At 45.7% G+C, this 21,511-nt stretch overlaps 1 protein-coding gene and 1 non-coding gene across 4 annotated transcripts in view; one reads left to right on the top strand and one right to left on the bottom strand.

The window, feature by feature from the left end:
* Positions 1–19,526, bottom strand: part of HIRA (histone cell cycle regulator) — a 67,754-nt gene extending 48,228 nt beyond the window's left edge. Inside the window, exons 1-7 of one of the 3 annotated variants that reach the window (XM_066365372.1) lie at positions 19,376–19,526; positions 17,709–17,771; positions 15,589–15,699; positions 14,281–14,371; positions 12,876–12,970; positions 2,836–2,931; positions 1,417–1,577 (exon numbers count right to left, since the gene is read on the bottom strand). In XM_066365372.1, the coding sequence (XP_066221469.1) occupies positions 1,417–1,577; positions 2,836–2,931; positions 12,876–12,970; positions 14,281–14,371; positions 15,589–15,699; positions 17,709–17,771; positions 19,376–19,508 (750 nt within the window). In that variant the 5' untranslated portion in view covers positions 19,509–19,526. Of the gene's footprint in view, positions 1–1,416; positions 1,578–2,835; positions 2,932–12,584; positions 12,654–12,875; positions 12,971–14,280; positions 14,372–15,379; positions 15,564–15,588; positions 15,700–17,708; positions 17,772–19,375 lie in introns of those variants that run through there. The other 2 variants (XM_066365374.1, XM_066365373.1) reach the window with 2 other exon arrangements.
* TRNAT-AGU (transfer RNA threonine (anticodon AGU)) lies at positions 10,871–10,946 on the top strand. Its single transcript has one exon. It is a non-coding gene; the product is annotated as a tRNA-Thr (tRNA).
* Positions 19,527–21,511: the final 1,985 nt, after the last annotated feature.

The following is a 21,511-nucleotide window of genomic DNA, read 5'->3' as shown; positions in this document are numbered from 1 at the left end:
TCTGAATAAACCATAAAATGCCCAGCAGAAAGGTACTGTTTCCCTGACACAGAATGAGGACTGAGGCAGGGCATCCCTTCATAGTGTTTCTCCTGCAAGTGAGATGATATGGGCCAAACGCCAGCCAAGGTTGGTTCAGTGCAGTTCTAAAGACTCAGGGGTTAAGAACCTTGGCCTTACAGCCTTAGAGGAGGGTAGGACAGGGCAGGGCCCAAATGCAGTGACACACCTGCCTCAACTTCCAGCCTGGCCACAGATCTAGGTGGGGAAGGTCTACTCTACAGGCTGAAGAGTGCTGCTAACTTCTGCTGGGATTCCAAACATCCCTGCTCCATCTGCCACAGCGCTCCCAGGAGACCAGCTTGTGGGACCCTACCTGCTGCTTGGTAGCTGGAGCCCTGAGGAACTCCAGGTGTGAGGATCCCTGTGCCCTGTACAAGGCTGTAGTCAAGGAGGGCAGAACTAAGTGAGGTGAATACTGACGCTAATGTGTCCGGTTGTCCGGTCTGGGAGCTGCTGCTGGTGTGGGGAGACCTGAATATATATCTCTACTTTCCTCCCACAACTAGCCCTGATCAGTGGCTCAACATCTATTCTCCCTGCAAAATAGTGCTAATGACCTTTCCTTTGAGAAGCCTTCCCTGAGGAGATCCTACCCCATGCTCCTGGGCTATTTCTGCACACTTTGGACAACACCATCGCCAAGCTCACAGTGAACACGAATGTCTGTCTTTCCCACCGGGCTCTAAGCTTCAAGGCAGAGACTCCATCTCAAGCCACTTTTATTTCATGTGTACAGTACTGCCTTGTACATAGTATGCACTGAAGAAATGTCTAATGAATAACGGTGAGCTTGAGCGCTGATTCCATATAAAATGAGAACTCAAATAGAAGAGATAGTAAAATATTATACAAGCCACTGCAGTCCGACCTCCAGACATTTTGCAAACCATACTGGTAACTCTACCCAAGAAAGTCAGCTGGCCTGCATGCAAAGTCAGTGAGCAAAGCCAGCACAGCACAGTCAGGAAAAATTCAAAAGAGCCACCTCCATTCCCTTGTCCTCTTGTACACTGCATGGGACAGTGCAATATAAATGCCATATGTTGAGAAATAGTTTCATCCATGTCTATGGCAGCCAGATGTGTGGCGTAAGGCTGTGGAGGTATCTCTTCAGCTTTAAAACTTATAAGTAAATCCTTTTCACTTCAAAGTTGGACATTTGACAGCATCTGAGAACTGAAAGGTTTTCATCATCTGACTCTTCGGGCCAGAGTGCCCCAGAGAGCCCTGACCAGTCTGCACAGGCCTCCGGAATCTGCATTCACCCACAAGGTGCAGACCCCAGCCAGCTCCTCCTCTCTGCACGGAAGCCAGGAAGGCTGCTGGGCTGAGCTCTCTAGGCTGTCTCGTTACCTCATCAAAAGGCTTGGTGATGCTGGTCTCCAACTGCCAGTCCAGTGTCCTCCACACCTTCAGGCTGCGGTCATCAGCTTGAGAGGCAATATATTTACCAACAGGGTCCCAAGTCAACCCCTTTACCAAGCCAGAATGACCTCTTAGAGTAGCTAGAATTTCTGTGAAGAAAAGTAAGATTGGAAAGGTGTTACCTAGGGGAAAACGATGACTATATAGAAACATGAGCTATAATCCACGAGCTCTACAATGGCTAGCCAAGAGAAGGGACTTTAAGAGTACACCTTGGCCAGCCTCTGCCCCTGGACACAAGCATAAGAGTCCCCCAACTGATTCCCACCAAAGCAAAACCAACTTGAAGAAATGACTACACCAAGGAGGTGGGCATCACAATTTCCCTCCCACTTACAGCTAACACTTGTGGATTGAGGCTGCATATGCCACTGAAGGGGCAGGGAATCAGGGGACTAGGCTTGGGCCAGAGCCAAATTCTGCCCCCTTATCTTGCCTGTTGCCGGTGGTCTTGCCTGTAGTTTGTCTTTCTGGACAGAATCCCTCAATCGCCTAGACTGTAACATTGGCATTTCTGGTGTGAACCTCCTTAGCAGCTCAGGGGACTGGGTACTGCACTAAGTCCTCTGTATGTCATCACTGACGACAAAGTGTGTGAGACAGTAGTACCTCCTAGAGATCTGCAACCTAAATGTCATCCCAGCCTCTAAATCTGCCACGTGCTGGCCAGGTTGAATGTCCCCACACACATACTGGTGGCTTACAGAGAGAAAATGACTTGGATCAAGTCCACGAATAATGCTTTTTAGCCATGAGAAAAACGTACTCCAGATATAAAGCAGAAACAGAAGTGTCTTAGTAGTTATAAATTGCAGTGCTATGCCAGCCTATGCCATCTGTTGTGACTTTTAACACATTAATGAGAAAAATTAATCTTTTGCAAAATTGGATTTGTTAGCTTGCACCTGCTCAAGGGTGTCACAGAGATGGCAATTGAGCTGAGGCCAGAGCCTAGGGTGGAAGGGCTACCACTTGAGGGCACATATGTGGAGGTGCCGGGGAGCATGTGAAGGCACAGCATGGGTGGGGGTGTCAGGGCGAGCTTAGCCTAAGCCAGGCAAGGTCCCCGACTCCAGTGGTTAACGTGCTACCCTCATGATTTGTGGCACATCTGTATTACCACTCAGTTACTATTTTCTTTAACATAAACCTCTTTTAAAATGTTAAACAAATGGAATTGAAGAAAAAAAGAACAGAATTACTGATAAGACATAAAAATCCCTGTTTACTGTGAGATATGCTGCCTGCAACCAAAGGAGACAGCCCAGCCTGCTCCAGACACTGACAGGCAGCACTGATGATGAGCAAACACTTTTCTGCTGCCACCCAGCCAGAGGAGGCCCAGACCTGGGAACTTCACTGCATTCCAGATGACGACAGTGTTATCCACGCTGCACGAGGCCAGCCAGGCGTCATGGGGAGACCATGCTACATCCATCACATCTGGAAGACAGAGGGCTAGTGGTGAGTCTCATCTCCAAGACCCTGACAGGAGCACCCCTTCCTTATGAAGCCCCCAAACACAATTAATCATGCTTATTTCTTTGTGACTCAGTTTTCAAATCTATAAAATGAGAATTAAAAAAAGCACCTGTCCTCAGAGGATTACTGTGAAAATTAAATGTGAGAAATTGCCATAGGATGGTGTCAGACACATATCAAGGCATCTATAAAGGTCAACCATGATGGTCATGATGTCTATCTCACCATGCAGGTGTGACGGGCATGGTCTTACTGGTTGTTCTAACCTCACTGTCTGATGCAGTGCTAGGTGTACAGAGGAATGGTTGGTGAGATGAAGAAACACAGGAGCAAGTTAATAGCTATTGACTCCTTTCCTCATAGGGTTTTTTTTTAAGGGGGGGGGGGGAGGGAGAGAGATGAGAAGCATCAACTCACAGTTGCGGCACTTTAATTGTTCACTGATTGCTTCTCTTTGTGCCTTGAATGGGATCTCCCGCTGAGCCATGTGACCCCATGCTCAAGCTAGGGACTTCTGGGCTCAAGCCTACAACCATGGGAACATGTCAATGAGCCCCCACTCAAGCCGGAGACCCAGCGTTTTTAACCTGAGACCTCAATGTCCCAGGTCAATGCTCTATCCACTGCGCTACCACCCATCATTCCCTCATAGGATTTATTTTTTTATTTTTTTATTTTTTTGTATTTTTCTGAAGCTGGAAACGGGGAGAGACAGTCAGACAGACTCCCGCCTGTGCCCGACCGGGATCCACCCGGCACGCCCACCAGGGGGCGATGCTCCACCCACCAGGGGGCGATGCTCTGCCCCTCTGGGGCGTCGCTCTGCCGTGACCAGAGCCACTCTAGCACCTGGGGCAGAAGCCAAGGAGCCATCCCCAGTGCCCGGGCCATCTTTGCTCCAATGGAGCCTCGGCTGTGGGAGGGGAAGAGACAGACAGAGAGGAAGGAGGGGGGGGGGGTGGAGAAGCAAATGGGCGCTTCTCCTATGTGCCCTGGCCGGGAATCGAACCCGGGTCCCCCGCACACCAGGCCGACGCTCTACCGCTGAGCCAATTGGCCAGGGCCCCCTCATAGGATTTAAAAGAAGTATAAGCAAACTATTCAAAATTTCTAAATTTTTTTTTTTGTATTTTTCTGAAGTTGGAAACAGCGAGGCAGTCAGACAGACTCCCGCATGCGCCCGACCAGGATCCACCCGGCATGTCCACCAGGGGGCGATGCTCTGCCCATCCAGGGCGTTGCTCTGTTGCAACCAGAACCATTCTAGCGCTTGAGGCAGAGGCCATGGAGCCATCCTCAGCGCCCAGGCGAACTTTGCTCCAATGGAGCCTTGGCTGCGGGAGGGGAAGAGAGAGACAGAGAGGAAGGAGAGGGGGAGGGGTGGAGAAGCAGATGGGCACTTCTCCTGTGTGCCCTGGCTGGGAATTGAACCAGGGACTCCTGCACGCCAGGCCGACGCTCTACCACTGAGCCAACCAGCCAGGGCTTTAATTTTTTTTTAGTTAAAAAAATCTTCAATGACAGTTTCATGAATTAATTCTAGTCTTTATATTGCATGTTGCATATGGACTGGCATGCTGCATTTAATATTCTTATAGTGTATGTCATCTTTGGGTGTTCTTTCAATTTGTTCTATATTCTTTGTCATTGAGAGCATTCACTACCATAAACAGATCTAATTTAAGAATGAACTTTGAAGGGTTCCAGTTTTTCATGCTAATAAGCACATGTATATATGTCACTTTCCACATCCTGGATCATTTCTTTGGACTAATATCCCAAAGTGGGAATCTGGGAAGATTTAACATTTTCTTAAGTCTGAAGTCACTAGATACTGTAGATTGCCTTTTTTTGTTTATTTTTCCAGAGACAGAGAGAGAGTCAGAGACAGGGATAGACAGGGACAGACAGGAACGGAGAGAGATAAGAAGCATCAATCATCAGTTTTTCGTTGTGACACCTTAGTTGTCATATGTGCCTTGATCTTGGGCCTTCAGCAGACCGAGTAACCCCTTGCTTGAGCCAGCAACCTTGGGTCCAAGCTGGTGAGCTTTGCTCAAAGCAGATGAGCCCGCGTTCAAGCTGGTGACCTCGGGGTCTTGAACCTGGGTCATCCATATCCCAGTCCAATGCTCTATCTACTGTGCCACCGCCTGGTCTGGCTGTAGATTGCTTTTTAAAGAGCTCAATGACTTCATACTTCTATAAGCAGAACTTCCATTTCAAGACTCCCCTGTTAGATTGAGGGTTATGATCTTTTCCCTTCAAATTTATTAAGTACATTGTTATATTTAAAATTTTACTTTGATTAGTAGTGAAAAGGAAGATTTTTCACATCTCTTTTTCTGAGTTATCTTGCCCTCGGATGGCTTTGCTATCTCTGTTGAGCTCTCCTATACAGAAGTCTAACAAACCCAAGGACCAAGAACTTCCTCTAGGAGCTTAGGGTCCAGGAGGGCAGACATGTAAACCTCAGAATCTCACTGTGGTACCTAAGTTCCAGAACATAAAAGTGGTTAGCTGGGAATCCAGAACGAAGACATGATTTTCTTTGCAATTTCCATGGACTACTGATACTACAGGCATTAGCTGCAATTTCCATCAGTTTACCTTCCTGCCTTGTCTGTTATTCTCCTTCCTGACATCTTTTATTGCCTATTAACCTTGGAAAATATTCCTCTGCTAGATGTTTGGCAGATAATCCATTCTGTTTTCTCCTGCTTAAATTATTTAGAATGTTTCTTTAATACCTGAAAGTTATTTTGGTGTGTGCTGTATTTTGTGAGGCTCTATAATTTCCCCTCACTCATATACTACTAATGGTTACTCTATCCAATGGGGAATAATCCTTTCTATTATTGATAAGTGATGACACTTCATGGTACACCAAACTCTTAGGTATACTGCAGCCTACTTCAATGTTGCTAGTTTTATCCAGAAACTTGTGCTGTTACAAACACTGTAGCACTGAATGATTTTTTCCACAACCTTACTTATCCTTCCAGATCCCATTTCAAGTCCCCGCTGTGTTCTGTAATAAATCCACACACGTGATATAATTTTCTCCCTATACCCCAGTTCTGCAGTTTGTTTTAAAATGATACCCATTCTTTTTCCTTTTCATTGCAGATCTGCACACACCTGACATCCTCCGAGCCTCTGAAGATTTAAGTTTCTAGTCACTGTCGTTCCTGCCAACACACCATCATCATTCTTGGTGATTCCAAGAGGATGATTTTTCTAACTCCCAAGGCTCTTGGATCTTTAAATTCCTCCTCCTCCTCCAATGATCTTGGCTTCCACCATTACCTCAGCTATTCCTTCCCATGGTCATGCCCAGAGGCCCTCCCTGGTCTCAGTGCCAACCCTCCCATGCTCCTACCATCATGTAGATGCTTACAGCTCTCTCAACTCCAATGATTCTTTCAAGTACTATGACCCACTGATGCTACGGACCTTCCACTGTCTGTGTCCATACCACAACCCATTAGCTCCACCATCCCGTCTGCTCTTCTGTATCTTCACAAATACCTGACAAATCCCAGTCTTTCAATCCAGCTCTACCCTCTCCTTGTTTTTTTTTTCTTTCTTTTTTTTTGTACTTTTCTGAAGTTGGAAACCGGGAGGCAAACAGACTCCCGCATGTGCCCGACCCGGATCCACCCGGCACACCCACCAGGGGGCGATGCTCTGCCGTAATCAGAGCCATTCTAGCGCCTGAGGCAGAGGCCACAGAGCCATCCTCAGCGCCTGGGCAAACTTTGCTCCAATGGAGCCTTGGCTGCGGGAGGGGAAGAGAGAGACAGAGAGGAAGAGGGGGAGGGGTGGAGAAGCAGATGGGCGCTTCTCCTGTGTGCCCTGGCCGGGAATCGAACCTGGGACTCCCGTGCGCCAGGCTGACGCTCTACCACTGAGCCAACCGGCCAGGGCCCTTGGTCTTTCTTGAACTCCTCCAATTAGGCTTTCATCCAGCTCCCCTAACACGAACTATACTTGCCAAGGCCACCTGGGGCCTCCATGCTGTTAAGTTCAATGGTCAGTCCTCAGTTCTCACTTGACCTCAGGCAATGTGAACATGCTGTTCACTCCCTTCTTCAAACGCTCTTTCCACTATCTTAAGTAGCCTCTGTGTCTCGACCTCTTTTGCTGGTTCTTCATCACCTCAAACTCCAACTTTATCCTTGGTCTCTGTTCCCATTTCCACTTCTACCCTGACTCAACTCACAAATCCAAATGCCTACACAGCACGTCTACTTTACACTGCTGCTAGGCAAGGTGAACAACATGCTCAAAACCCAAATCCTAAACATTTCCCCCAGGAAACATTTTTGTCCCACCCGCATACCACCCATCTCAAGTAATGATAACTGCATGTTTTCCACTGTTTAGGCCACATTCTGGTCCCATCTTGATTCCTTGGCTTATCTTACACCCCATACCCAATCGGGAAATTTGCATCTGATCCCTTTCCCTGACTTCCTGACTTCTACCGTTATGACCTAGGTCCAAACCTGCCATGGTCTCTCACGTAGACTGTCAGCAGCTCCCAAGTGCTGCCCTTTAAGTCCCCTGAAATATGAATTTCATACAGCTGCCAAAGGCCTCCCCACTCTTCTGCTCAGAACCTTACTTAGCCTTCCTGTCTCACTCAGAGAAGAGGCCTCACCATAACCCATGCTCCCCACCCCTTTCACCCTCTCTACCCTAGTTCTTGTGCTTCCCTAAACACACTAAGCATATGTCTACACTCCAGGGCTGTTGCCCTGGCTGTTCCTTCTGCCCGGGAAGCTCTTTCGAAGACCACACAGTTGTCCCCTCACCTCCATCTGATCACCCCTTAGACGGCATCTTCTCAGCAAGGTCCTTCTTTAGAACCCTGGGTGAAATGGCACCCTATGGGCTCAATTTGCTCCCTGATGCTTATCTTTTAAGTTTTTTACATGACTAGTTTATTAACTGTCTCTGACAAGAATGTAAACTCCCTGAAATAAGAGTAGCACCTGGAACACACAAGGTGCTCAATAGTGTGTTAAATAGATTATAATATTAATTTGAGAAAAAAGTCTTTATTTTAGTCTTTCAATTTATGAGGTGGTCAGTTTTTATCTCTCAAACAAAAGTTTGTGGTTTAAGTCTTAGAGATCTCATATACTTCTTGAATATTTATAATTTTTTATCCCACTGTGTGAGAGTTCTTCTTTTACCATTAGATATTCAATAGGCTATTACTAGTGAAAGATAAATACAGTTAATTAAAAATTTTCTGGTCACTGGCTTGAGCAAGGGGTCTGTGGCTCAGCTGGAGCCCCCTGGTCAAGGCACATATGAGAAAGCAATCCATGAACAACTAAAGTGATGCAACTACAAGTTAATGCTTCTCATCTCTCCCCCTTACCCCTCTCACTAAAAAATAAATAAATAAAATCTTATATGAGGCCAGTTCAATAACTCATTTTAATTAGGCCCAAGTGCATTGAAAAATGCTTTATAAGTTCTAAGAGCTTTATTCCTTTGGGTTTTCTTGATATAGAATACTCATATCATTTCATTCTTGTCTTATTTTCCAGTATGTCTACCTCCTCCTGATTTGTTTCATTGTATTGCAGAAATTCCAAAGTAACAAATTAAATGAGAGCACCCATCTTTGTCTTTTCTCAATATAAATGGGAACAAGGCTCAACTGTGAAATGTAATATTTGCCATTGGTTTGAAAAAGAGAACTTTATCATGTTAAGGAAATAACTTTCTATGGCCATTTTTAAAAAACCATTTTTATTAGGAACTGATGCTGAGTTATCTAATATTCCTTTCAGAATACCTCTTCAGATGACTTGATGTTTTTTCTCATTTAACCTCCTAGTATGCTGTTATATTAATAGATTTCCTTTACACCAAGTTCTTTCACTATAAATCATATTTAGTCAAAATGAGTTAGTATTCAAATGTTATCAAATCTGTGAGTATTCCATTTCTGACTTTTCTATCTTTACTCATATTTGTCTATGCTTTCATTTCACTGTTATTTTACTAAGTTTGGAAATAGGGGTATAGCTTTCTTTCTTTTTTTTATTTTTTTGCATTTTTCTGAAGCTGGAAACGGGGAGAGATTGTCAGACAGACTCCTGCATGCGCCCGACCGGGATCCACCCGGCACGCCCACCAGGGGCGATGCTCTGCCCATCCTGGGCGTCGCCATGTTGTGACCAGAGCCACTCTAGCGCCTGGGGCAGAGGCCACAGAGCCATCCCCAGCGCCCGGGCCATCTTTGCTCCGATGGAGCCTTGGCTGCGGGAGGGGAAGAGAGAGAGAGACAGAGAGGAAGGCGCGGCGGAGGGGTGGAGAAGCAAATGGGAGCTTCTCCTATGTGCCCTGGCCGGGAGTCGAACCCGGGTCCTCCGCACGCTAGGCCGACTCTACCGCTGAGCCAACCGGCCAGGGCCGGGGTATAGCTTTCTTTAAAAAAAAAGTATTTTGCCTGACCAAGCAGTGGCGCAGTGGATAGAGCGTTGGACTGGGATGCAGAGGACCCAGGTTCGAGACCCCGAGGTCACCAACTTGAGCACGGGCTCATCTGGTTTGAGCAAAAGCCCACCAGCTTGAACCCAAGGTCGCTGGCTCCAGCAAGGGGTTACTCGGTCTGCTGAAGGCCCACGGTCAAGGCACATATGAGAAAGCAATCAATGAACAACTAAGGTGTTGCAACGCACAATGAAAAACTAATGATTGATGCTTCTCATCTCTCTCTGTTCCTGTCTGTCTGTCCCTGTCTATCCCTCTCTCTGACTCACTCTGTCTCTGTAAAAAAAAAAAAAAAAAGTATTTCTATGTTTCACAGTAATTATTCTTAAAAGTTTAAAGCAATGCATCAAAAAATGACTTAGGATAAGGAACCATTTCTGAAGATAGCTTCCAACTTCTTGACTGGTTACTATTTTGTTCAGTTTTTCCTAAACTTATGTTATCAATTTTGAAAACTTGTATTTTTTAAAAAATTATACTTTTTAGTATTGTTTTGTATTTTAGTTTAATACAAACATTACATTTTGATCTCTTTGATGACATTCTTCCTCTAGGGTTAAATGTTTTTCCAGACCTTTTACTTCTCAGGGTTTTCTTTCCTACCCTCTGATTAAATATGCCAAGTATACATTTTTCATCCTTTGCTTTCAAAGACTCAGTGCTTTTCATTCACTTATTTCTTTTTCATTAATTTTTTCTTCTTAAATGGTTCCAACCACACCTACTACTAGGACTACTGAATAAGTGGCAGGTACCCCTGTTGAAGGTGGGCAACCCTACCTGCCTGGTAAAGGAGAACCCTGGGGTACTAGGACAGGAGGGAAGTCAAGGTTATGAGTCGGCCTGAATCTCAGGTTAGGAGCCCCATAAATGTTCTCACTGAGGCTCCCCCACCACTTGTATACCCTCACAGACATATGTACCCAAGTTCCAGAAACCCAAGTGGACTCTATTATAAGTAGCTGTGAACAGTAAAATTATAGTGGTGCCTTGACACACGAGTTTAATTTGTTTCATGGTTGAGCTCATGACTCAATTTGCTTGTGTGTCAAATAGAATTTCCCCATTTAAATGAATGGGAATGCAATTAATCTGTTCCAGCCCCCAAAAACCACACGAATCTTTTGTTTTATATGCTTTTAAATAAGAAAATGTACTTTATAAATAACACATACATACACACACACACACACTCATAATAAGAGAGAATGTAAAGAAATAAACTGGTTTATGAAGTGTATTTACCTTCAAGGTCAGGCGAAGATGCTGGCGGAGGGGGAGGAGACTGGTGGAGAAGGTTTTCATTTTGTGCGCTATCACTTAACATAACTTACTCTCTACACACTTAACGCTACATTTAATTGCAAAATTTAACTTACACGCCCTGGCCGGTTGGCTCAGCGGTAGAGCGTCGGCCTAGTGTGCGGAGGACCCGGGTTCGATTCCCGGCCAGGGCACACAGGAGAAGCGCCCATTTGCTTCTCCACCCCTCCGCCGCACTTTCCTCTCTGTCTCTCTCTTCCCCTCCCGCAGCCAAGGCTCCATTGGAGCAAAGATGGCCCGGGCGCTGGGGATGGCTCTGTGGCCTCTGCCTCAGGCACTAGAGTGGCTCTGGTCGCAATATGGCGACACCCAGGATGGGCAGAGCATCGCCCTCTGGTGGGCAGAGCGTCGCCCCATGGTGGGCGTGCCGGGTGGATCCCGGTCGGGCGCATGCGGGAGTCTGTCTGACTGTCTCTCCCCGTTTCCAGCTTCAGAAAAATGAAAAAAAAAAAAAAAAAAAAAAAAAAAAAAATTTAACTTACACACTATGTATGATATGAAACTTTATCGCTAAACTTAATTGCTGTTTTTCTACTTTGCTTAATCATCATCATTTTCTTCATTGACTTTTGGCTTTTTTGCCATACTTTCCTTGCTTCCACTTAGAGCCTGTTTCAACAAAACCCTTTCCATGGAAATTAGTTTCTTCCTCCCTTTCAGAATGTTTGGCAGACATTCTAGTGGAAGTTGGTGAAAGCTCGTGAGTCAAATATCTGCTCGTGACTTAGAGTAAAAAATCCCGTGAGTGACTGCTCATCTCTCGAATTGCTCCTGATTTCAAGTGCTCGTGTGTCAAGGTATCACTGCATATATTTTTTACTGTTATCAACACTAACACAATGCTGTCAAGCTTTCACAAATTTAGACTCAACCTGGTCATCAAGAGGTTTGTTCACCTCTGCAGAATAGTTTCTGAGCACATACTGCCAATGGATTACAGTTGGTGCCTTCTAAATGCTCTTATCTTCCCCTAGAGCTCCAGGCTCAATTCCAAGAGTCTCCTGACATACTGCCCCCACCCCCAACCCAGAATATCCCACATTGGATTGGTTTCCATCTCCATAAACCTACTGTTCTCATGGTCTCAGTACAGGATACCACTGGGTAGTAAGACACCATCTATGAATCTCCCTTATTCCCCTCTTTGCTCTGTCCTAAGAATTTCCCAAACCAGCTTCTTCCTCTCTATACCAGTTACCTTGGGCCTAGTTCAGGCCCTTGAAGTTTCATGTGAACCACTGAAACATCTCCTTTTCCTCATAGCTATAAGAATGATCTCCTTCTTCGGCTTTACAGCTTTTAATGGCTCCTTGTCTCTTCCACAACAAATGATACCCTCATTAATAGGGAGCATGAGCCCTCCGTGACCTGTTTGCTCTACACTCAGCCAGCCCCTTTCCATGCTGCTACCTGCCTGTATATCAAGACCCAACTGTGGTGAGCTGCTGCCAACTCATCATTCACAGCAAATCTTTCTCACTTCTGCTACCCTCCCATCTGGGAAACCCTTCAGGCCATTCCTGGGCTAGATCACAGGCTTTCTGTGGTAAGACTAAGTTGTATTCCCTCTGGTGTTCCTGGCACCTAACCAAGTGTATAGCACATGATTTTAGACTGCTATTGACTGACTGATCCTCCTCTTCAGCCCAAATTAGTAAAATGTGTCTTTCTATTCCATGTCTATTTATACTTTGCAAACATACTTGAGGTAAGTAAAAAAATTTTCAATGGGCCATGTTCTAGTTTCTGTGGAATAAATAAAGTGCGCTTACGGACTTAGTGATCCACTGATGAAGGTAGTGATTCAGTTCACCAGGATAAACAGCAGAACGTGGGGAGTTCTACATTAAAGATATAAACATATACCCCATGAGGGCAGGAGTGGGGATGGTGACTGCACAGACCTTGAGGGACAGGTAGGGTGCGACAGATGGTGATAGGGAGGGATGACCCAGACACAGGGTTGCTCTAAGGACCAAGTAGTCCACAGGGGCCGTGGAGGTGCTGCTGATGGTCTCAGACAGCTGCTGGGGCTGCCCACCCCAAAAGGCAACCCCACTCACCGCCTGAATGACTTCGGAGGATGGAGACACATCGCCACTGCTCCACGTTGGCAAGCTTACCACTGGAGCCAAAGACAGTGCTGGGGCCGATGTACCTGTGTGAAAGAGGAGTCAGAAAGGCACCAGGAATGCTCTGGGCACTGCACGGAGATGCTCACTGCAGCATGGCTTATAATGGCAGACAGAACAAAGCAAAAACAGACAATAGCTAGAGAGTACTGAATTGTTGAACAGCAGGAGCTAACAGGTAAATTACCTGTACTTTATAAAATACTACACAGTCATCACAAAGCTTGTGGTAAAAGACCACCTAATGCAAGAGAAAATATTCATAGTGTGTAATTATATGAAAGAAGCAGGCGACAGGGCAGTGTATATAATGTATCACAATGTAATGAAAAAAATGCATGTAGGCATGAAAAATGAATCAGAAAGACACACATAAAAAATACAGAAATATTAACCATGGCCTTCTTTAGGTAGTGGGATTGTGATTTTTTTCTTTTATATTTTTTCAGTGTTCCAACTATATACTAAGTATTATGTTGGCTAAAGCAGGAAAATCAACTGTATTTTTCAAGCCCTCTTGTAACGAACTGAAGGCCTCTGCCTTAACACCTAAGTCAGAGAAAGCACTCAAACCAGGGCACTGGCTCCTGCCACTCATGCAGTCACATGGGCTCTCATTGAGGTGGTGCCTCTCCCAACAGTGTGCAGAGCCTCTGTTAACAGCCTTCACTCCAGTGGAATTCTTCATAAATCCACAGAAAGGGCTTTCTGAGGCAGCTGAGTGAGCATAGGGCTACTATGGCTGAACAGTGGGGTAGGTCTGAGTCCCCAGCTTGACTGGCTCGAGTCACCAGGGGAGCTGGTTAGGGAAGAGTCCCAGGACCCATCCTGACTGACTGCCTAGCTGTAGAGAAAAAGTATTCCCAGTGATGGTTAGTTCGTTACTGGTGCAGAGAAAGGGGTCTCAAGTGGGGAGTCCTTAGAAGCCGGGATGAGGCTGACAAAATGAGGCGAATGGCTGAGAGGGCAGGCTCTGGGTCCCCTGCCCCAGATTCCATCACAGCATCCTGACTTTCAACCACATTGTATGTTGGGAAATTTCATTTGAAGAATGAAACAAACGAAGCTACTAATGTCAGCACTGGAGGAGATGCACCGTTCCTTTTCAGGTAGAAACCCTGCAGCCCTGCAAGGGACAGCTGAGCAGGTTGCCAAGGAGGTGGGTAGCCTCCCAACTCCCTGGTCAGGCCCAGTTGCTGCTGGCTTATGTGTGCTTCCTGCTCCTTATGAAGTTGGGACTTTGGGGACTTCAGTGCTAGGGTAGAGAAAGTGATTGATAAAGACCAGCAAAGAAGCTTCTAAAAATAAAATGTGAAGAAAGGAAAATGATGCTTACGTAGCCCGCTTCCACACCATAATCAGTTTGTCATCTCCCCCAGAAGCTAAATACATCCCACTGTTTGACCACCGCACACAGTTCACACATGCTGGGAAGAAAAAAAAATAGGGTGATGAAAATCCAATAGTCATGCCCATTTGTTTTATGCAGAGTTTGGCAAGATGCAAAGGGTTTACAAAATCTAATCTAGCTAATCTATTCAAGGCATCTATTGTGTGAGAGCCCTAGAAGAACAATTCAGTTCAAGTACTAACCTACTTGTGCTGAATAACAAATTACCAGAACAGAGTCTGGAGAAGAAAGGCTACATAACCCGAAAAATGTTAGTGCTGGATGAAAGAGTCACTAGGAGGTGGCTCATTTCCATGAAAACTGGTAAATACCTAAATCTCATTATTTAAAAAGAGCTGTCTAATGATGAGATGTATTTCTGAATAGAGATAACTTGACTGGAAGGCATGTGCTAAATAAATAGGCAAAGATGCCTTCTCCAGAACTTTTAGGGGATCCGCTTCAAAAGTATAAGACTCTGACTTCATTTCACTGTCAGCAATTAAAATCAGATTTTCCAAACTTGTTAGCACTGCATGTTGACTAATCCTGCACTCATAAACTAAGACCAACAAAAACCCTCTTAGGCCCCCTGTTGGGCTGGAGCCTTTAGGAGCCCTACAATAGGAGGGACACTATCCAAGTTGTGGCCCACACACAGCCTGTGAGTGACTTGGGCTCCAAGTTGGAGGATGCCGAGACGTGTTGGGAGAACAAGAACATAGAGCAGAGAAAGGAGATGTATCTGTTAATGGAGCATCTCAGGAGAAGCAACCAGGTTGGAAACCAGAGCCAGATATAGTTACTCTGATGCTCAGGGGCAGAAGACTAAGGCACTAACACAGGAAAGAAAACCACAACACGGTCCAGCATACAAAAGGGTCCTGGCAGAGGGCCTCTGAGTGACACAGTGGTAATCTGAGATACTTGGTAAATTGTCTTTTACATACCCTTCCCCAGAACCCTACTGCTTCCGGGTGGCTGGCCCCAAAGCCCCATGGAATCAGGCAGTAACGACTCATGAGCAGGAAATCACCAGAGGTACCTGCAGACTGTCCAAAGATGGTTCTGTGGGCGGGCCGAGTCTTCTGCCGAATAACTCACCCAGGTGTGTAGCCAACATCTGTGCCTTCAGACAGCAGGCCGAGGGGAGTTACCGCCGCACGGGGCCTTATCTTTCTAATTACAAACACATGTGCTAACCTTGGGCACTCTGCCAACACGAAAAGCCTGCAAAGGGCCACTCTGTAATACCTAAGTGATTGTCCATCTGGCAAAGCATCTTGGGAATATTTTCATCCTTCTCGTCATCCTCCTGGAGGACTGGAGACATATTCCAGATCACAACCTTCCCAGAATCCTGTCCTGGAACAAAGGGGCAGAAATAACTCAATGTACAAGGAGGAGACTATTAACTATGAGACACAGCCCTTACTTAGCTTTCATAAATCATAACTGACTAGATTGGAGGAGACTAAAATTAAACTACTAATGTTACAGAAAAGATGAAGAAAAAAGAAAAAAAAAAGAAGAACAACAGGTGCTGATGGGGATTTAAAAAGTGTGGATTTAGTACTATGCCAAGGCCAACTTGACTTTATGAAAATAACTCTGGACTAGAATCAGGTTAAGGACCAAGCCCTGGTCTGGCCTCTAACACAGATTCCCCACGGGCCCCTGGAAGGTCCTTATTCCTGTCCAGGACCCAGGACCTTCATCTGTAAATAAAGAGGCTGGAAAAGCCCATGTCCCAGCACTCTTTCGGTTCTATGCATGGGCTCCCCAGCAATCAAGTACCATCTCTGCCAAGGCTTCCCTCCCTTTACAGGCGCTGCCTGGAGTCCATAGCTGTTCTCATAGCTGACTGGACGCTTTGAGATCCAAGTCTGAAATGTGCCTTAAATACTGGAAAAGGTGCTCATTACTTTACCTGCCCTTTGCCAACATCTACAGATGAGAAATCAATCAAAAGAGGGCATTCAGGGTCCTTGTAGTCAAAAGCTGATGTAGTATTGGGCTAAAACATGTATCTATGCATTTTAGAAATGATTTCTCTAAGATTTCTATTACTGATAACTAACAAAAGTCCAGCTCCTCATTTAACATTCTGTTATAGAGGATATAAAACCAATAAATACCGGGAAATAAATGGATATGTCAAAATTATTATAAGGTATGCTTGCAATTAATTACCTCTTGGCCAATGTAAAAATATTCCCTTATTAGGGAATATTCCTTATTAGCTCTCCTAGAGCTTACTGTGCTAAGAAGTCAGGAAGGTGTGCCTCTTCTTGTGGATGAGGAGAAAACCCTGTCACCTCAGCTAAGTCCAGTGGTGCTAGATGACAACAATGGGTACCTCTTGGGTACAGCCTGCAGCATGCCGGAAGGACATCAAGGTTTTCCAGCAAGCCCCTGCAGTAGGAAGTCTGCAGACCACCTGCCCTGCAGCACCTGGCCTGAGGACCCTGACTCACATAGGTACTTTCATGTCCTATCCAGGGGGGCCTCAGCCAGAGGGAGACCCTGCTCTGGGGTGAAGCTGCTTTGTGTGACCATATATACACATATTGGTGTCTTGGCCTTAAAAGTAACTTTATCTTGGCTCTGGCCAGGTATCTCAGTTGGCTAAGGGTCTTGTCCTGCTATGCCAGGGTTGTGGGGTCAATCTCCTAGTTGGGCACAGACAAGGGTCAACCAATGACATCAGGAATAAGTGGAGCAATGGTTCAACGTCTCTTTCTTTCTCTCTCCCTTCCAATCTTTCTAAAATTTAAAAATAAATAAATAAATAAATAGAAAAAGAAAAAAGTGACTTTGTTTTTCCAAACAGAGTTGTTAATGCAATACTGCAGCAGACACTGGCTAAAACACCCTGACAATACCATGGATCATATTTTCAAATGGTCTGCACATTTGTACTTGCCCTCTAACCCAGCTGAATTTCTTTGAGCCCAGAGAATGGGCCTAATAACTACAAGAGCAACTCTGGAGGTTAATCTCCTCCCCCTTTTCAGAGGAGAGAACACTGACAGAACCAAGAGGAAGACCAAGAGCCTTTGCCTTTGGGGCTGTGGCTTTGTCCATGGGACCGCCTGCCACTCTCCACATTCAGTAAGCTTGGGCTTGGACATGCAAATTGATTTTAATATTAACCCAATAGATAGGAATTGGAAAATTAAACCTGCTACCAAAATATCTATGAGAGCACATTCTAGTGCCAAAAAAGGATTTTGATATGATTTGTTTAGACTTAAACTGAGTCACATCCGTAGTGAAAACAGCAAATATTCTCTCTACAGCTCAGTAGGTAACCAGCAGAAGCAGAGCTAGGTGGCAGGGCTGTGAGTTTTCCCATTATTCTGTGAACATACCTTGTCCTCCAGTTGCGAACTTGGTCCCGTCAGGGTGAATATCAACTGAAAAAATTGGCTTGCCTGGAAACAAAAAATAAAACATATAACATCAGCCTTGGCTTTTATTCATTAAAGCATAGCAGCAGACTCAAATTTTTAAAATATTGGTTATTCAAATAATATACCTAATCACTGATTCTACGCAAAAGTAATACAATACCAATAAATTACTTGTAAATAAGGGTGGAATGGTCTAACTTTTAAAGTATATACTGCTGGAAGACTCTCCAAGTGACATTAAAAACAGGACAAAGCATTCTGTTACTAGAACAATTGAGTCCATGGTCACCTGGGTATATACACAGAGGTCCAGTGGATAAGAGCCTGACACCTTCTGGGAATGTATGTTTGTAAACACTATTCATTATAACAGCTCTGAGTCACAGGGGCTGTATACATATAGCCAGCTCCATATCCATGAATCAGCCTGGCTTTTTTGTCTGAGAGCTGGGTAGAACCAGTGGCTGGCTGCAACATACTACTTCCTTCATCATGCTTCTGCTACCAAAAAACTTTGCCCCCATACATTTGTGCTGCATCAAAAGCCATGGAGAAGCCTGACCTGTGGTGGTGCAGTGGATAAAGAGTCAACCTGGAAACACTGAGGTTGCCGGTTCAAAACCCTGGCTTGCCTGGTCAAGGCACATATGGGAGTTGATGCTTCCTGCTCCTCCCCCTTCTCTCTCTCTCTCTCTCTCTTTCTCCCCCTCCTCTCTAAAAATGAAAAAAAAAAAAAAAAAAAAAGCCATGGAGAGTCGGCCTTCTCGGCATCTCCTTTGCTGACCCTCTTCCATGACCCATGCCCTATGTTCAACTAGATGTTCAGTCCGGACTCTCCAGGGGAAAGGGCTATGGTAACTAGCTCTTGGGAGTCCCCACAGTGTCCAGTAAGAACCCCAGCCCACATGAGCAGCCCAAGAAGCTAGATGGCTAGCTGGGTAGACGAGACTGGCAAGGCAACACAACAACTCAAAACCCAGCAGACTGTGGAAGTAATCCTGAGGCCTGTGCCAGAGGGCATTTGTCTAGCTCCCTGGTCTGTTTCCAGGCTCAGAGTGCCATGTCAATTGCTGTCAAAGTTCATTACCACATTTTCAGCTTGTAGCACTGGCCTGGTGAGTAGTACGTCAGTAATATTTGTTCAGTGACAAATTAGACTGCCTGACAATGAACTGAGCATCAGCAATTGCTGATATAGCTTTAAGGGCTATTGCAAGGATGACAAAAGGCATCTTAGTCAACCGTGCTCTGTCCCTGGGAAAGGTCGCAAATGTGGGTAGTGGCTAATCTAGGAGTTAAAAATCCTGCCAGGGCTGCCATCCAAATGTAGAAAATCAATTGCTGACACCCAAAAGGCAATGGTCAGCATTGGCTGCAGGCAGTACCCAGCTTCCCTCATCTCTGGAAAGCCACACTCTTACAGTCAGATCAAGCATGAGCTTCGAAAAGACTAGGGGAAATGTGCTTGCCTTCTTATTGGTCGTTACATGGTAGTGGGGGACACAGCTGTGCAAAGCCACTAAAAGCAGGTACAAACACCCTATTTTGTCTCAGGGAGCAAGTAGAAACCTAGGAAAATTTGAAAATCACACTACACCACAGGTTATTTTCTCTCCAGTACTTACTGAATTCCAAAACAACAAAGGCTACCATAATAGGCAATGCCAGCAGCTCCAGCCTGGTCCTGAGCTCCTCGGTCACCTCCAGGCCCAGATCCAAGAGCCAGGTCAAGTTCAGCCAAGTAGCTGCTGACCGCATTCCTGGAGTACTGCAGTGTGCTCAAAGCTGTCCCAAAACACACAAGAAATTCATCCTTGCTCTGCGCTTTCATTCCAAGGGTTCCCAAGACAAGCCCCATGGTACTCTATACAGCTCTGAAGTAACCAAACCCAGCAGTGGGGGTGTACTCACAGAGGCCTGAAAAGAAAAGCCTGCAAATTATTCTTCTTCCATAGCCCAGACAGGACAAACCCTAATTACTCCCATCTTCATCTTCAACAGAGGACTCCAGAAAATTACACAGAGTGGGCTAAAAACAGCAGGTGCTAAGAACACAGGTGAGAAGGACTGAAAGTGCTCTAACTGGTCCTTCCCTGCATGTGTACTCAGGCCCATGCTGGCACACCCATACTCTTCCTGGGCTTGGTGGCTGCCATGTGTGATATAAGTCAGAGTCCCACATGCTGCTGCTGGGAATGTGCTACCCTTTCCCATAGGCTGAGGGCCTGAGAGGGAGGCAGTTGTGGAAAGGTGGGTTTCTTGTCTGCTGGCTGTGAGAAGTTCCTCACAGGAAAGCCTCTAGAAACAAGAAAGGACCACAGAGGCTGTGGGCCCAGACTTGAGTGGTGCAGATGCTTCTGCTCATAAGGCTGTAGGGAATGGAGAGATCATGGCACCTAGTGCTAATAATTGAGGCTTGGAGTACTGCCAGACACCAGAGAACAGTGATCAATTAGTGACACTAGGAGCCGTTTGAAATTCAAAAGAGCAGCCCAGGCCAGATAGCTTAACTGGTTAGAGCATCATCATGAAGTGCAGAGGTTGCTGGTTAGATCCCCGGTCAGGGCACATACAGGATCAGATGGATGTTCCTGTCTTTCTCTCTTTCTAAAATCAATAAAATAAACACTAATATATATATAGGCCCTGGCAGGTGACTCACTGGATTTGGCCCAGTGTCGATGTCCTGGGTTGGATTCCAGGTCAGAGCACAGAGAAGCGACTATCAGCTTTTCCATTCTTTCCTCCCCCCCCCTTCTCTCTCTCTTTTCCCCTCCTGTAGCCATGGCTAGCACCTTGGGGAGTGGAGCCCTTCCTGTACAGCTGTCTCCTAAACAGGAAAATGTCAAGGTCAGATTCACATTTTGGTTCCACACAACTTTGTGGAACATGGGCTTTGGCTCTTAAGACTGGAAGGGAATTGTTAAGCTGGAGGACGCGCCTCCAGGTTTCAGGGGAAGGCAGAGATGAAGCTGGGTACAGGCCTAGATTTTAGCATCAATCATCCCTGTGTTGAATCTTCAGTCCTGCCACTCACCAGCTACAGTCTTAAATAAGGTATTTAATTTCTTTAACTCATTTCCTACTCAGCAAAATAGGAGGACACATTTACCCTGACAAGCATCTATGTGACATTATGATGCCACATCACAGAGCTTCTAAGTAGCGTATGTTTTATATGTGAACATTTCTAAAATCAGGACACACCTTGATGTGACTGGTATAACTGCCACTCTGTTACTTTCATAGTGATGCGCAATAGATTAGATGAAATACAGTTAACCTACACAAAGCCACCAGCATGTTGTTGGTTCCCTGCCTCCTAACAGCACTAGGCTTTTCAGTGAAAAAAGCAGCTCATATTCCCTCAGGGGAATATACCTCTTTTTCCAAAGGGCTCTTTGAGGGGGAAGTGAGGAAAAGGATCCTAACGCTGGACTAGTGAGAGAGCTTTTCCTGTAGCACAACATAATGACAAAGGTGAGCTCCTAACTCCCTCCAGCATTTGGCTTTTCTTTGTGTAGAGAAAGAGACAATAGAGAAACCAACACACTCCCAGAGCCACTAGGCAATCTCACAGCCTCTGGAAAACCATGCCAGCCTGCTCTCCCTGCACACTACAGCCCATTCTGCTTAGGGCTCTGCCTCCAGATCATCTCTCCCAGACACCTTCCTGGATGCTTCCTTAGTTCACACACAGTACCCCACTGTCACTCTCTACAGAGCCACACAGTTGGCCACTGTCTACTGTCTGGGGGTTG

Source organism: Saccopteryx leptura, chromosome 2 (genome assembly GCF_036850995.1).
Source record: "Saccopteryx leptura isolate mSacLep1 chromosome 2, mSacLep1_pri_phased_curated, whole genome shotgun sequence".
Lineage (NCBI taxonomy): Eukaryota > Metazoa > Chordata > Mammalia > Chiroptera > Emballonuridae > Saccopteryx > Saccopteryx leptura.
This window is presented reverse-complemented; position numbering and strand designations above follow the sequence as displayed.